This window comes from Diabrotica undecimpunctata, chromosome 4 (assembly GCF_040954645.1).
Source record: "Diabrotica undecimpunctata isolate CICGRU chromosome 4, icDiaUnde3, whole genome shotgun sequence".
NCBI classification, from domain to species: domain Eukaryota; kingdom Metazoa; phylum Arthropoda; class Insecta; order Coleoptera; family Chrysomelidae; genus Diabrotica; species Diabrotica undecimpunctata.
Genome location: NC_092806.1, coordinates 24099653 through 24116560, shown reverse-complemented (window position 1 = coordinate 24116560; position 16908 = coordinate 24099653). Strand labels below are relative to the sequence as shown.

The 16908-nt window shown below is 31.5% G+C and overlaps 1 protein-coding gene across 1 annotated transcript in view; it reads left to right on the top strand.

Annotated features, from left to right (window-relative positions):
* pns (DENN domain containing pinstripe) overlaps positions 1 to 16642 on the top strand; it is a 49470-nt gene extending 32828 nt beyond the window's left edge. Inside the window, exons 14-19 of the mRNA XM_072529166.1 lie at positions 68 to 207; positions 11736 to 11854; positions 12691 to 12902; positions 14163 to 14342; positions 14396 to 14591; positions 15565 to 16642. Coding sequence (XP_072385267.1) covers positions 68 to 207; positions 11736 to 11854; positions 12691 to 12902; positions 14163 to 14342; positions 14396 to 14591; positions 15565 to 15763 — 1046 coding nt within the window. The 3' untranslated portion in view covers positions 15764 to 16642. The remainder of the gene's footprint in view (positions 1 to 67; positions 208 to 11735; positions 11855 to 12690; positions 12903 to 14162; positions 14343 to 14395; positions 14592 to 15564) is intronic.
* The last annotated feature ends 266 nt before the right edge of the window (positions 16643 to 16908 follow it).

Below are 16908 nucleotides of genomic sequence, written 5' to 3'. Positions count from 1 at the left end.
TTTGTTTCTAACGACGATGATTTTGTATCGATTTGTTAAATGGAATAAATTTGACTTATATTTTCAGTGATACCCTACCGGATTGTGATTGTACCAAATAAGAAAGGTACAACGTCGTCGGCAAATGTATGGATGGTTCTGTCAGGAACTCTTTCAGAAACGAATCGACTCGTAATTCCAAAAGCAACGTTGAATTTTGAATATAAGGTATTTATAATAAGTTAAACTATTTAACAGTTTCGAGATTTCTAGCGTGTACTTAAACGAGTAAACATCGTTTTGTGTTTGGCTCTGCTATTTCTGAATATGTAAAGATATTTGATAAAATATGATATAATTATTATAAACTTGTACAATTTATTTTATTCTACCTAGAGCAAAAAGGCATTGTGTGCAACATTTGTGAGTTCTATTTCAACAGAGTCCTCTTCTGCTCTAGTATGAGTAAAAATTATACAGATGAAGAATATAAATACATCTAGAATCACCGCACTAATTAAGCCAATGTTTTTATAGACGATCAACAAATCTAACGTACTCGCACAATATTTTCACGACAAAATCGAAAACATTGACTTCAATGCTCAAACAGTAATGCACTGTATATGTTTATCTCATTCCAATCTAATAACTCTCCCTTTTACCGAATAATATTGCGTCAATATTTCTTAAACATGTTCATCATACAATGCAGTCCGAACTACTCGAACTTATAATAGGGCTTTTCATCAGTCGCCATGTTTTTCTTACAGTCAGATTTGACAATTACGTATACTGGTTTATAAATTTATGGAGAAATATTTATTAAAAATAAATATTTTTTATTTAATAAAGAATTACATATTCCATAACAACACTGCTTCGTTGTTACTTTTCGTACAGGTATAAAAATCGATTAAAAAAATTGATTTGCTAATTGTTGCATGTTTATTTTTTTTAATAACTAGCCTTTCTTTGGTATTTTTTTTATTATCTATATTATTTATATTACTAACCTAACTTGTTTGTTTACAAAATGTCTGTTTGAAAAAAATGTCTAACACTATTTTTTTATGAAAAGTCCTATAAGATGTGTAATAAGAATTTCCTGCTATCTGTCAACGTCAATATTAATATACCAATTAACTGATTCCTATCAAATTATCTCAACTCTTACAGGTCAATCACATTGTAAATTTTTAGAACAGATGATCAACAAACGTCTTCTTAATACCTCAAAAAAATAATCGTATAGATGCTACTCAATCATGCTAAACTCCATTCGCTTAGCTCGGGCATATTTTGACAGATTCATTGTCGGAAACCTACAACACAACAATTCCTACTTCTCAGTATTAATAGCTCAAGTATACTACTATTGCAGACTTCTTTCTTTGAAAAAAGAAGAATTATTCTAAATAGTGGAAGTGTATACTAAACCCATAACATTTTGGGTAATATATATTTAAAAGATATATTTTAGTTGTTATAATTTAACATAACTATTTATTATATATGGTGCAAATAAATAAATATTGATTGTCGGTGATTTGTAAAGTTCTATTTTATATACTATTTAGTTTGTTTACTATTAATATTGGCTATAAGTACGTGTGCTTGGTTGTATAGTAATTTCCAGCCACTTCGAGTCTGTCAAAAAGTAACTAACTTCGCAAAAAAATAATTACTAAATTCACTAGACAGTTCGGACTGGAGATAGCGAACCTGAACCCTAGTCGAACTTGAAATCGATATATCGAAATTGCCTATGTCTTGTCAAAAGCGATATTTTTCCGAGAGTGGGATAGATAATTTTGTTACGAGTCTTGTGCTGGAAGATTGGAATCTTGTTTATGGTATACTTGATATTAATTCGGCTTTTAATGTGTTTGTTGATATTTTTTCGTATTATTTTAACATTAATTTTCCATTGCAAAATAAACATATTATAAATGATCGTAAAAAATGGGTAAACACTGAAGTACGCTTATCTAGTAGTAACTTAAAAAACTTGCATGTTTTATCTAGATCCTGTCCGTGTCTTCGTGAATATTACAAGTTAGAAAAAAAGAAACACCAGAAACTTTTATGTTTGGCAAAGAAAAATTATTACCAGAATATTATTTCATCATCAGATAATCCAACAAAAAGTGCCTGGAGACTTGTTGCCGACGTGACTAATAATGTTGACAATAATAGAAGGAAAAATATATGTCTAAAATCAAATGAAAATTGTGTAATAGAGGAATGCCCTATTGTTGCTAACATGTTCAATGTTTTCTTTAAGAATGCTCCAATTGAGGTACGTTCTAAAATTCCCAGTCATCAAAATAGTACTGGAAACCGCCTTATAATGAAAATGACAATTTTTTACAATTATGTCCTTACACTCCAAATGAGCTGAGTGAATTATTGATAGGAAAATTGAAATCTTCAAAATCGTGTGGATTTGATGAAATACCTCAATTTTTATTAAAAAAAGTAATTCCATTCATATTATCACCTTTAACATTTCTAATAAACTTGTCTTTTTGCAATGGTATTTTCCCGGATTATCTAAAGGTGGGAAAAGTCGTTCCTGTACATAAGAAAGGTGATCCAAAGAATATTAGTAATTATCGCCCAATAACTGTCCCTTCAGTGTTTTCAAAAATATTCGAATACTGATAACTTAACAGATTAAACTCTTATTTATTGGAGAAAGGTATTGTTAGTAAATATCAGCATGGCTTTCAGGCAGGTAAGTCTACAAATACAGCAGTTCATTCATTTTATGAGACTTTAACTAACTATATTGATACGGATGAATGCCCTGTCGGGATTTTTTGTGATCTCAGTAGGGCATTTGACTGTGTCGATCATACGTTACTCATTAATAAGTTAGAAAATATTGGAATAAAAGATCTCTCTCTAAAATGGATAGAATCCTACCTATCAGAACGTCGTCAGTATGTCTCCGTAACAGATGTATCCCAACAATCAGTAAATATTTGCAAATCAGATTACATTCACATGGGTGTTCCTCAAGGTTCTGTAATTGGCCCAATATTATTTCTTATTTACTTAAATGATATTGTCTCAATAAATTCTGCTGTACAGTTTACACTTTATGCAGATGATACTTCAATACTTATATCAGATAAATCACATATATCTCTTGAAAATAAATGTAACGAACTTTTGTGTGATCTTAGTAATTGGTTTTCCTCGAATTACTTACATCTTAATGCGGATAAAACGCATGCTATTCATTTCCACAATAGACAGAAACATCTGTTAGATATCGAACTATCAATATATTCTAAACAAATTGAAAAAGTTCATTGCCTAAAGTTTTTGGGTTTGTATGTTGATGAATGTCTCAATTGGAAAAGGCAATGTGATGATATTATTTCCAAAATAAACTCATCATGCTACCTACTTCGAAACCTCAAAGATATACTAAGTGAAAAACAGCTAATTATGCTGTATTATGCTCAGGTGGAGTCTCGTTTGCGCTATGGCATAGTATTTTGGGGTAGGTCTTGTAAATTCGGTGAAGTCTTTCTGTCTCAAAAGAGAATAGTCCGTTGTATTGCTGGTATTTCTCGAATCACTAGCTGTAAGAGTTACTTTACTAGATATAAACTTTTAACTGTGCCGTGTTTATATATTTTTGAAGTTTGTGTTTTTATTCATTCAAATCTTGAGAAATTTAAAACTAATAGTCAAATTCACAATATAAATACAAGGCAGAATCAAAAATTACATGTGCCTTTTTCTAAAGGAAATATGCATTTTTACTCACCTGCAATAATAGGTCAAAGAATATATAATAAGTTACCCGAGCCAATAAAAAAATGTAAGAATATGAAAATATTTAAATTAACTTTAAAAGATTTTTTATTGCAGAATACGTTTTATTCTGTTGATGAATATTTTAGTAGTTGACATTATTTTAAGTATATGTTAGTAATTTTACATTTTCTATTTGTGTTTGTCTTGTAATGTTAGGTTTAGCGTAATTTTAGATTTACATTTATATTTACTTATTTTGTTTTCTAAACTGTGACTGATCCTATACAAATTGTATTTGTCAAAAAGGAAATAAAGTATTATTATTATTATTATTATTAACCGAGTATAATAGGAACTTCCGAACTTTGACTGTTGGTAGCGGCCATATTGTTGAAGTTACATCTGTCAAATTGGCTGTAATTTATTCACATTTATTTATAGCGCACAACACGTGCAAATAATAAAATTTATTATTATTATTATTACATTTTAGTTTCAGTTGTCAAAAATTTTAAAAAATAATAAAATTGTTTTATCAAAATGGATGTTCTGTTCTAACGTTCCTCGCACTTGGCCTATTTTACGGTCGCCATAATAGTCCTACTGAGAGGTCTATTCGCAGTGTGGTTAATAGATTTGAGTTCGCTGTCTTGAGTAAACACCCAACCAACACATGTACGTCGACGAAACGGAAGATATGTATGTCGACGAAACGCAAGATCTGTCGAAAACATCGCCGCTGTCCATGAGAGTGTAAAGTAGAATCCGAGACAGTCGATTCCACATGTAGTTCACGAGAACCCCGCATTTTACAGACTAACTTAAAAAATTTTACGTCGTCACTCTGGTATGTATCCATACAAAATTCAACTGGTCCAGCAAATAGCACATATTATACAATGACCTGTATTCACTGAATGGACTCTGGAGCAGTTGGAAACTGATCCTAATTTTAAAATGGGTACGTCAATTAACAGAATTATTATATATGGTGCAAATAAATAAATATTGATTGTCGGTGATTTGTAAAGTTCTATTTTATATACTATTTAGTTTGTTTACTATTAATATTGGCTATAAGTACGTGTGCTTGGTTGTATAGTAATTTCCAGCCACTTCGAGTCTGTCAAAAAGTAACTAACTTCGCAAAAAAATAATTACTAAATTCACTAGACAGTTCGGACTGGAGATAGCGAACCTGAACCCTAGTCGAACTTGAAATCGATATATCGAAATTGCCTATGTCTTGTCAAAAGCGATATTTTTCCGAGAGTGGGATAGATAATTTTGTTACGAGTCTTGTGCTGGAAGATTGGAATCTTGTTTATGGTATACTTGATATTAATTCGGCTTTTAATGTGTTTGTTGATATTTTTTCGTATTATTTTAACATTAATTTTCCATTGCAAAATAAACATATTATAAATGATCGTAAAAAATGGGTAAACACTGAAGTACGCTTATCTAGTAGTAACTTAAAAAACTTGCATGTTTTATCTAGATCCTGTCCGTGTCTTCGTGAATATTACAAGTTAGAAAAAAAGAAACACCAGAAACTTTTATGTTTGGCAAAGAAAAATTATTACCAGAATATTATTTCATCATCAGATAATCCAACAAAAAGTGCCTGGAGACTTGTTGCCGACGTGACTAATAATGTTGACAATAATAGAAGGAAAAATATATGTCTAAAATCAAATGAAAATTGTGTAATAGAGGAATGCCCTATTGTTGCTAACATGTTCAATGTTTTCTTTAAGAATGCTCCAATTGAGGTACGTTCTAAAATTCCCAGTCATCAAAATAGTACTGGAAACCGCCTTATAATGAAAATGACAATTTTTTACAATTATGTCCTTACACTCCAAATGAGCTGAGTGAATTATTGATAGGAAAATTGAAATCTTCAAAATCGTGTGGATTTGATGAAATACCTCAATTTTTATTAAAAAAAGTAATTCCATTCATATTATCACCTTTAACATTTCTAATAAACTTGTCTTTTTGCAATGGTATTTTCCCGGATTATCTAAAGGTGGGAAAAGTCGTTCCTGTACATAAGAAAGGTGATCCAAAGAATATTAGTAATTATCGCCCAATAACTGTCCCTTCAGTGTTTTCAAAAATATTCGAATACTGATAACTTAACAGATTAAACTCTTATTTATTGGAGAAAGGTATTGTTAGTAAATATCAGCATGGCTTTCAGGCAGGTAAGTCTACAAATACAGCAGTTCATTCATTTTATGAGACTTTAACTAACTATATTGATACGGATGAATGCCCTGTCGGGATTTTTTGTGATCTCAGTAGGGCATTTGACTGTGTCGATCATACGTTACTCATTAATAAGTTAGAAAATATTGGAATAAAAGATCTCTCTCTAAAATGGATAGAATCCTACCTATCAGAACGTCGTCAGTATGTCTCCGTAACAGATGTATCCCAACAATCAGTAAATATTTGCAAATCAGATTACATTCACATGGGTGTTCCTCAAGGTTCTGTAATTGGCCCAATATTATTTCTTATTTACTTAAATGATATTGTCTCAATAAATTCTGCTGTACAGTTTACACTTTATGCAGATGATACTTCAATACTTATATCAGATAAATCACATATATCTCTTGAAAATAAATGTAACGAACTTTTGTGTGATCTTAGTAATTGGTTTTCCTCGAATTACTTACATCTTAATGCGGATAAAACGCATGCTATTCATTTCCACAATAGACAGAAACATCTGTTAGATATCGAACTATCAATATATTCTAAACAAATTGAAAAAGTTCATTGCCTAAAGTTTTTGGGTTTGTATGTTGATGAATGTCTCAATTGGAAAAGGCAATGTGATGATATTATTTCCAAAATAAACTCATCATGCTACCTACTTCGAAACCTCAAAGATATACTAAGTGAAAAACAGCTAATTATGCTGTATTATGCTCAGGTGGAGTCTCGTTTGCGCTATGGCATAGTATTTTGGGGTAGGTCTTGTAAATTCGGTGAAGTCTTTCTGTCTCAAAAGAGAATAGTCCGTTGTATTGCTGGTATTTCTCGAATCACTAGCTGTAAGAGTTACTTTACTAGATATAAACTTTTAACTGTGCCGTGTTTATATATTTTTGAAGTTTGTGTTTTTATTCATTCAAATCTTGAGAAATTTAAAACTAATAGTCAAATTCACAATATAAATACAAGGCAGAATCAAAAATTACATGTGCCTTTTTCTAAAGGAAATATGCATTTTTACTCACCTGCAATAATAGGTCAAAGAATATATAATAAGTTACCCGAGCCAATAAAAAAATGTAAGAATATGAAAATATTTAAATTAACTTTAAAAGATTTTTTATTGCAGAATACGTTTTATTCTGTTGATGAATATTTTAGTAGTTGACATTATTTTAAGTATATGTTAGTAATTTTACATTTTCTATTTGTGTTTGTCTTGTAATGTTAGGTTTAGCGTAATTTTAGATTTACATTTATATTTACTTATTTTGTTTTCTAAACTGTGACTGATCCTATACAAATTGTATTTGTCAAAAAGGAAATAAAGTATTATTATTATTATTATTATTAACCGAGTATAATAGGAACTTCCGAACTTTGACTGTTGGTAGCGGCCATATTGTTGAAGTTACATCTGTCAAATTGGCTGTAATTTATTCACATTTATTTATAGCGCACAACACGTGCAAATAATAAAATTTATTATTATTATTATTACATTTTAGTTTCAGTTGTCAAAAATTTTAAAAAATAATAAAATTGTTTTATCAAAATGGATGTTCTGTTCTAACGTTCCTCGCACTTGGCCTATTTTACGGTCGCCATAATAGTCCTACTGAGAGGTCTATTCGCAGTGTGGTTAATAGATTTGAGTTCGCTGTCTTGAGTAAACACCCAACCAACACATGTACGTCGACGAAACGGAAGATATGTATGTCGACGAAACGCAAGATCTGTCGAAAACATCGCCGCTGTCCATGAGAGTGTAAAGTAGAATCCGAGACAGTCGATTCCACATGTAGTTCACGAGAACCCCGCATTTTACAGACTAACTTAAAAAATTTTACGTCGTCACTCTGGTATGTATCCATACAAAATTCAACTGGTCCAGCAAATAGCACATATTATACAATGACCTGTATTCACTGAATGGACTCTGGAGCAGTTGGAAACTGATCCTAATTTTAAAATGGGTACGTCAATTAACAGAATTGTCGAATTTGGAACGACACCAATCCAGATGAGATTCAAAAGCTTCCAATACATTCCGAAAAAGTCAATGTTTGATGTGAATTTTGGACATGCGGCGTTATGGGTCCATGTTTCTTTGAGAACGACGTTAGTCAAATCACGGCGAGCATTATAGGTCGATGAATACCAACCTGTTTTGGCTTGAATTGGATGATATGGACATAAACAACATGTTGTTTGAACAGGGCGGCCCAACGTACCACACAGCTCATGCCGTGCGACTGAAATCTTTCGATTTGACCCTGTTATACCCCCTCTTGTTTCAATTAAATCGCTAAACAGAATAACATCGTTGACCAACATACTTTCCTTTCGCATATTCCGTAATACATGTCTGATATAACTTTTTTTTACCCCATCGAAAAATGTGCAAAATAGCGTTTACTTTTTCTGCTCTCCCCTTCACTACTGTTTACAACACTAAACGTGGCTAACTCAACAATCTCTTCACTGCTCACTAAACTTTAAGTATCTCTGTACTTTGGTCAATTTGGTTACCCATCCCTTCTTTGTTTAAGGATCTAGAAATCAGGCTATCAAATGATAAGGCGTTAAACGATCTTTTACATGTACAGTTGACGAAATCGACATATGAACAACAAAATTTAATGATGTAATTTAGACTATACATCATAGATACTCTTTCGTCGCATTGAAATTTGAACAGGTCGTAAAAATTGTTGTCAATTTTTTTTTAATGTAGCATTTACCTGAGGCTCAAAAATCGAGGTATATAGCAAAACTAGAAGACAATTGGTCTTTAAGTAAAGTAACTGCTTAATTAAATGTCAGTAAAAGTTGCATATTTTTCTTTAATAAAAACTAGCAAGAACAACAAAGATTACAAAGACCTTTAAGACAAGATGTAGGGAAGATCCCTAACGAAAATGTTTTCATAGAATGTATTCGTCAATAATCTTTTAAAATCTGTGAAAGCACGAGAGAAACATTATTATCAGGATCTCCCAAAAAAGGTAAAATGCGTATAAAATAAGCTGCGATGCAACCTATGAAGTTTTTTTAACTGCAAAAAAAGCGCAAAGCGATTTTTTAATTTAAAAAAATCCACAAGGAAAATAATTCCTGTAGCTGGCTGTATACCACGTATAACAAAAGAGGTTAGTCTTTGTATGTGGGTATATTTTATTTTATAAAAACCCTTAAAAGGGCAACATTACAAGCACGAACGTTTTCGGAACAACTGTTCCATCATCAGGTTAAAATACCTAAAATAAGTATAAACCATTTAATTACAGCAAACGTGGTTTAAAATTTTGACTAAGGTTAAAAAACAATAAAATGGTTATACTTACAGGTTACCATGCCTGAGTCACCAAAATATATGGGTAAAAACCCTTTAAAATGTAATGTGTTACCAAAGATTGTACATGTTGTTGATAATATTATATGATGTTTAATATTTTAATTAGATTTTACTTCAGGTAACATACACCCATGCTTAAGTGAGTTCCAGTGTCCGGAGAGTAAACCTCTTCAAACGGACTACGGCTGGTAACTGATTGATAAAATACCAATGAATGGTGTCAAAAACAAAATGTCAATGAACCATGAAACAGTGTTAGTTAAACATTATATTACTACAGCCAAAAGATTAAAAAACTTTGATGATGTTAAAATGATAACAGCAATCCAGGTGTTGGGATTTAAAAATTTTTCTATAATTATTTAATATTGGATATAAAATGTAAATTACTGGTGTTGTTTAAGGTCATGTTTAAGAGGATGACGTATGCATTAGGCAGCTTATGTTACTCTTTATCGTATGGAGTGTGGTCTAAAAGGTGTAATTTGTGAAGAATTAGCTGAAATATATAGAAATGTCCTTTTATGTTGCTTATATCTAGGACAAGGAAAAATAAATAGTATATATTTGTAGCTAATGTAAGACTTCATATGTAGATGAAATTGTTTAATACTGCTTGTATCGTAAAAAATTTTTAATATAAGTGAGTCCAATAGATTGAGAAAAGGGATTGAAAATCTTCCGGCTGAAGGAATTAAAGTTATAATATATGTGATTAAATTTTAAAAATTTTTTTGGAAAGACTGAGATCCTCAGAGACTTGGCAGGAATAAAAGTAAATGGAATGACCAAAGAATAAAGGAGAGTGGGTCAAAGGGAAATGAATGAGTTAATCAACAAAATTAGAGATGATAGAGGTCCTTCATGCTTAAAGTTTCAGGGTGCTAGATGCTTTAAGCATGAAGGACCTCTATCATCTCTAATTTTGTTGATTAACTCATTCATTTCCCTTTGACCCACTCTCCTTTATTCTTTAGTCATTCCATTTACTTTTATTCCTGCCAAGTCTCTGAGGATCTCAGTCTTTCCAAAAAAATTTTTAAAATTTAATCACATATATTATAACTTTAATTCCTTCAGCCGGAAGATTTTCAATCCCTTTTCTCAATCTATTGGACTCACTTATATTAAAAATTTTTTACGATACAAGCAGTATTAAACAATTTCATCTACATATGAAGTCTTACATTAGCTACAAATATATACTATTTATTTTTCCTTGTCCTAGATGTAAGCAACATAAAAGGACATTTCTATATATTTCAGCTAATTCTTCACAAATTACACCTTTTAGACCACACTCCATACGATAAAGAGTAACATAAGCTGCCTAATGCATACGTCATCCTCTTAAACATGACCTTAAACAACACCAGTAATTTACATTTTATATCCAATATTAAATAATTATAGAAAAATTTTTAAATCCCAACACCTGGATTGCTGTTATCATTTTAACATCATCAAAGTTTTTTAATCTTTTGGCTGTAGTAATATAATGTTTAACTAACACTGTTTCATGGTTCATTGACATTTTGTTTTTGACACCATTCATTGGTATTTTATCAATCAGTTACCAGCCGTAGTCCGTTTGAAGAGGTTTACTCTCCGGACACTGGAACTCACTTAAGCATGGGTGTATGTTACCTGAAGTAAAATCTAATTAAAATATTAAACATCATATAATATTATCAACAACATGTACAATCTTTGGTAACACATAACATTTTAAAGGGTTTTTACCCATATATTTTGGTGGCTCAGGCATGGTAACCTGTAAGTATAACCATTTTATTGTTTTTTAACCTTAGTCAAAATTTTAAACCACGTTTGCTGTAATTAAATGGTTTATACTTATTTTAGGTATTTTAACCTGATGATGGAACAGTTGTTCCGAAAACGTTCGTGCTTGTAATGTTGCCCTTTTAAGGGTTTTTATAAAATAAAATATACCCACATACAAAGACTAACCTCTTTTCCCCATTTTTTAATTTATTGAGCCATTTTTGGAACAATGTCTCCCAACGATATCCTAATAGTCCTAGAAATTTTTGTTTAATTATACTAACCTGTTTATATAAAGGTTTTGTTCAATTGTGGTAAATATATCAATAATCCCTTTTAATTTACCTGCATGCACATTGCACCGCGTTTTCTTGAAATTTAGTTGTTCAAATGACATACATATAAGCAGAAGTTTCTTCAATATAAGTAGCTTTGCCTAAACATTTTGTGAAATTGTTTGTACACAGGTGAAAGGCCCAGAATGTTAAAAGGTCACTATCATTTCTGAGAACTTACAGTTTCGAAACGGTCGATTAAATAATGGCATTTTATTTTATCCAAACGTCAGAAGTTTTTTATAACATGTATCGTTTTGTTTTAGCATCAAAATTTGGGCGTTCTAACGACATTGAGGATCGGCCATGACAATACAGGACTTTATGCCAAGTGGATGATTGAATACATCATCGTAAGGAATGACATATCTGGCCACACTTACAAGTAAGTAATTTAATATATTTTGTTGTATGCCAGAAAATGTTTATGTTGTCCATGATGTTAGAAGACTATTTTTTATTGCTCGAGCTTTCTTTGTTATTTTTTTTTTCAAGAGCAGATAAATCTGTATTGGTTAATAAAACTACTGCATTAAATAAATTAACTAACCTTATGTTCTTAAATATTAAAATAAAATAGAATAAGAAAACCTTCTCTAGGCAAAATGAATGTTCCTCTTTCTACATTTTTAAAAATAATCGGTTATTTTAAAAGAGGAGAGGAGAGAATTGGAAAACCAAGGCGAAGGATAGGAAGGAAGCTGATCCTAGAACAGGCCAAGACCCACTATACGTTGAAGAGCCAATGATGATGATACTTCTTCTTTTCTGAACTCCTTTTACCCCTAAGGTGTCAGATTATTTGTTGTATTGGTACCTATTCTCTTTTTCATTCTGTTCTATTTCTAGATATCATTTCATTTCTGTGTAGTTCATCAATCTGGCTTTACCTGCTTTTATAATTCCATTTATCCAGCTTTTTTCTTGACCGTCCTCTCTTTCGTTTCTTTACTGTTTTAGATTCTAATATTATCTTTGAACATCTTTGGTCTCCCATCCTCTATATGTGCCCATACCATTCTAGTTATTTTCGGGTTATTTTACTTATTATGTGTTTGTCCTTTGTATAATATTTTCTTTACATTTTTGCCGTTATAGATCATTCAATTTTATATACAGATCATAAAAAGGTTTTAGTGTCTTCCACGGCACCTTACACTATTTTTTATATATATTTTGTATGTTATGAAGTTATACTCAGTATTTTTCTTTGGAATATAGATTTCCGTGTGGTCGTTGGTTGGGACGAGGAGTGGATGATGGCTCGACAGAAAGACTTCTAGTTGGTAGTTTAATGTCCAGAAAGGAAGAAGTTGAAGAAATTACGATAAAGTCCAGTGGTGGTAGTTTGGGTAGGTCAACTCCAAGATCCAGGTCGCCGGCTATTGCTCCAAGAAGTGAGATGAAACCATCGCAGATTCAACATATGCTAGGTAGATATAAACTCCTTTCTAGACACACTACATCCTAGGTGTCAACTTTTTATGGGTATAATAAGTATAACAGTATCCTTATTTTTTTATATACTGTAAGTAATGTTATTGTGGTAATATTCTGATACTGTATCAAATTATGCTATAATATTCTCATGTTTTATGATACATGTATTTATAAAAAATGTGGAATATGCGCATATACAGAGTGGTCGGACGAAAACAAAACAGAGGCATGATCAGAAACTGCGACATATTTTATTTTATTTATTTATTTTTCTATTTGATTTTGTATTTTGTATTTTACCTTGACACCTTATCCTGATCAAATGAGATAGTTGTAAAACCCTTGCAATTCCCTATAGATTAGTCTTTAAATTTTTAAATTCGGCCCAATATTTTATTTTATTTATTTAAAAAGAAATACATTTTAACTTGTATTTAGTTTAGATTTTAATTTCTTTCTTCGCACAGCTTTTTTTGTCACATTTGTCACACTAAGTAAATGTCACAAGATATGAAAACATAAATAACGTGAAATTAGAGGATTCTCTTATGAATATCAGTTGTAAGCAGTAATTTGTAGTCTTTGAAAATGTCTTACTATGATTTATTCAATTCACAAAAGTTTAAAATGTATTTCTTTTTTATGTATTCTTCAGCCTTCTTGACTTTGCTGTGTTTTTTTTTTTATATTGTTACTGTTAATTCAGACAGATAAACCTGAAACAAAATATTGGGTTTTTTACTATCAGCATATTATTGGTGTTCGGTGTTAGAATTGACACGGATGAGAGGTTAAGATCAGAATAATGCGAAAATTGAAAGGAGAGGAGAAGAAAGAAAATAATTTGTGATAAAAGAAATATTTGAAGAAAGAACTGTTAGGTGTTTGTAGCATTGTTGCAAAGTTGAAATAATGATTTTAATTGTAAAAGTTTACCTCGCTTCACGAAACAGCCACGATCTAGGTAATATAAGTTTTTTTAATGTACTGAAGGGGGAAAACATTTAAAACTTCACTGACACGCCACATAATGAATGACCAGCTTCCAAACGTATCGTCGGTGGAAGGAGTCCGGCGACTCGAGGAGAAAATACGTCATTTCACCTTGTAATTGGGATTTGTTGTACGTTTAATTTTTATTTACATTATACTTTAAGTTGTAGTTTACGTTGATGAGTACATAGAGTTTTATGATGATAAGTATCTGGTTTTTTTACCATGGTTTTTTATTTCATTCTGATGGATTCTTGCAGGTGACTGTGTAAACAAAATCATTAAATGGCACCATAGAAGAACATCAGAACGGCATACAACGCTAACAGCCCTTCTTTGTAGTGACAACGGCCTAGTTTTCTGTTTAGAAAACGTTTTTCTACTTGGTTTTAAATCTGCGAGACTGTTTATGGGAAAACATTATCTTTGGGACTATTTTGGTAAGTTGTGCAATAAATTTTAATTGGCGTATTGATTAAAAATATTATTTTAGTACGAGTCAAGGAACAGTTTGAAATGGAATTACTGGAAGAAGTATCTGGAAACCGGACGCACAGTTTGGAGAGAAATCACCAGGAAACCGTAGCCGTTTGGAGATGTTACTGCCATCTTATTGAAGAAATAAACCAGACCAGTAAAACTCTTGGGAAAGATGGAAAATTTCAACAGTTTATTTGTCTCAGTGTTAGGTAAGTATTTACACTTTAAACCTTATATCTGACGAATATTAATCTTCTTCTTCCTCTTTATAAGCAATTCTGCTTGTTCATTGGCGGATTAATACCTCTATGGAAGGTTGTCACTCCATCTTTTGCGCGGTCGTCCTATATTTCTTCTGCCGATTGGTAATTTAAGAACGAAAGGGAGAGAAAACTATTACAGCCAGGCTTGATGATGTGTATATGCACTGTGACGTGCAGCTCTCTTAGACAGCAAACTCAGTAAAACTCAGCTTTGATTTAAATAAAAATATATTCGAAATAAATAAATAACAAAATAAATTAGATCCTATATAATATATATACAAAATTTAAATGTCAATCCCATTAACGGCGCTATGCGATGACTCACTGTTAAGTACCTGCAAAATGAATGCCATAAAAATCAAAACGAAAATACGGTGTGTTAGTACACACACGCCGAAGAGAAAGAATGATGGTTCGATCAACATTTGATCCGGCAAGGAGCGGGAAGTGACTAATCAACACTTACCCACGGAACAGGTCTGTCTCAGATCAACACTTTAAGACCGGTAAGGAGCTGCCACTAGATCAACACTCTAACAGCAGCAGTTGGCCTTTAGTCTACACTACACCCTAGGGCCAGTGGAGCTCTTTCCAGATCAATAGTCTGATAGAACTCCAGTCAACATCCAAAGGTCCGGTGAAGTTCCCACTAGATCAGCACTCTGGCGGAACTCGATTCTCTCTTGCAGCGTACGCTGTTTTGATACTGTTGCCTAGAAGAGTGCTTGGGTGCAGACCGGTGGCGATAGCTGGCGATGCACATAGTTACAATCCTCATATTTATGGTCTCATAGGCTTCACTCGTCATTACACGTTCCATGGTTCGTTTTTTCACTCGCAGTTAATATAATAAGTTTGTACCACCAAAATACATTTTTAAAAAAGGAGCCTACATTAATATATCGTTTCTTTTCAGAGAACATCTTCTGCACCGAATGTTAGTGCCCATGTCAAAATGTAAGGTAACTCAAGAGATGTACGAGGAAAATTCGTTTCTTCGGAAAAAAGGTCTGTTGACGTTTTTATGGCAGATATTACTACCATTGGATGAACTTGATGTGGTTCTTGAGAAAACAGTTTCCGATGGCATATCTTCGCCGTCTTCCCATATTTAAGTTAGTTGGGTAAAATTTTTCGAAAGTCAAATACAGCTCTTAATATTAAGTTATTCGGTGATGACGTGGAAAATATTTTAAATTAAATTTTACCAATTTAGTCGTAAAAATTTTGTCCAAAACATTAATTACTTTTAAATTTTTTTAACGGAATGAGAAGAGGAAGGAAGAAAAAATCGAGGGATTTTTAAATTTATTTTATATACAATATTTTTTAATATCTATAATTTACTAGAGTTTTTGTTTTAGTGTATCTTATTAAATATTTATTATGTGCAAGTTAAAAGTATGATCTATGTCTTATCCTTTTAAAATATTTTTGAGAATAGTGTCGGCTAAATTTAAAATATAGAAAAAAAGGAATTTCTCTCTTATCTATCGGGTCCTGTAATATTTCATCTTATCTAGATATAATTTGCTTTCAATATACTTACAACTGTCTAAGATATATTTTAAATTATAAATCTTTAAAATGATCATCATCATCAATGGTGCTACAGTACTATAGTAGAAGCTGTACCGCCCCAAATCTATTTTGCCAGTCAGCCTGGCTCCATATTCTTCCCTCAGTCAATACCGATTTATCTAGAAGGATTTGCTAGATGTCCTGTCCATCTTAGTCTGCCTATTTTTATGAGAGATAACACCAAACATCTGTTTGAATTTGTGGTATATCTCATGGTTCCTCCTCCTCCTCTAAATATCGGTTTCACAGATACCACCGAATATTCTTCTCAGAATCATTCGTTCAAATATGAGCAGAATATTATAATATTATAAGAAGCAGGATATCTTTAAAATGATATCAAGATAAATGATGAACTGAATTTTGATGATTCTGGCAATAAAAAAGTGGACGTGAGTTTGCCACATATATATATATATATATATATATATATATATATATATATATATATATATATATATATATATATATATATATATATATATATATATATATATATATATATATATATATATATATATATATATTAATGCAGGAATTAATAACTACATAGGTTTCATCAAAAATATCAATAAGAAGTGCTTTCTACAGATAAAAGTTCAAAATGTGATTAATTGCATTTACCAAGTTACTATGGTAGACTCACTAAGAAGTTCTGAGCCTATTAAAACTAACTAAA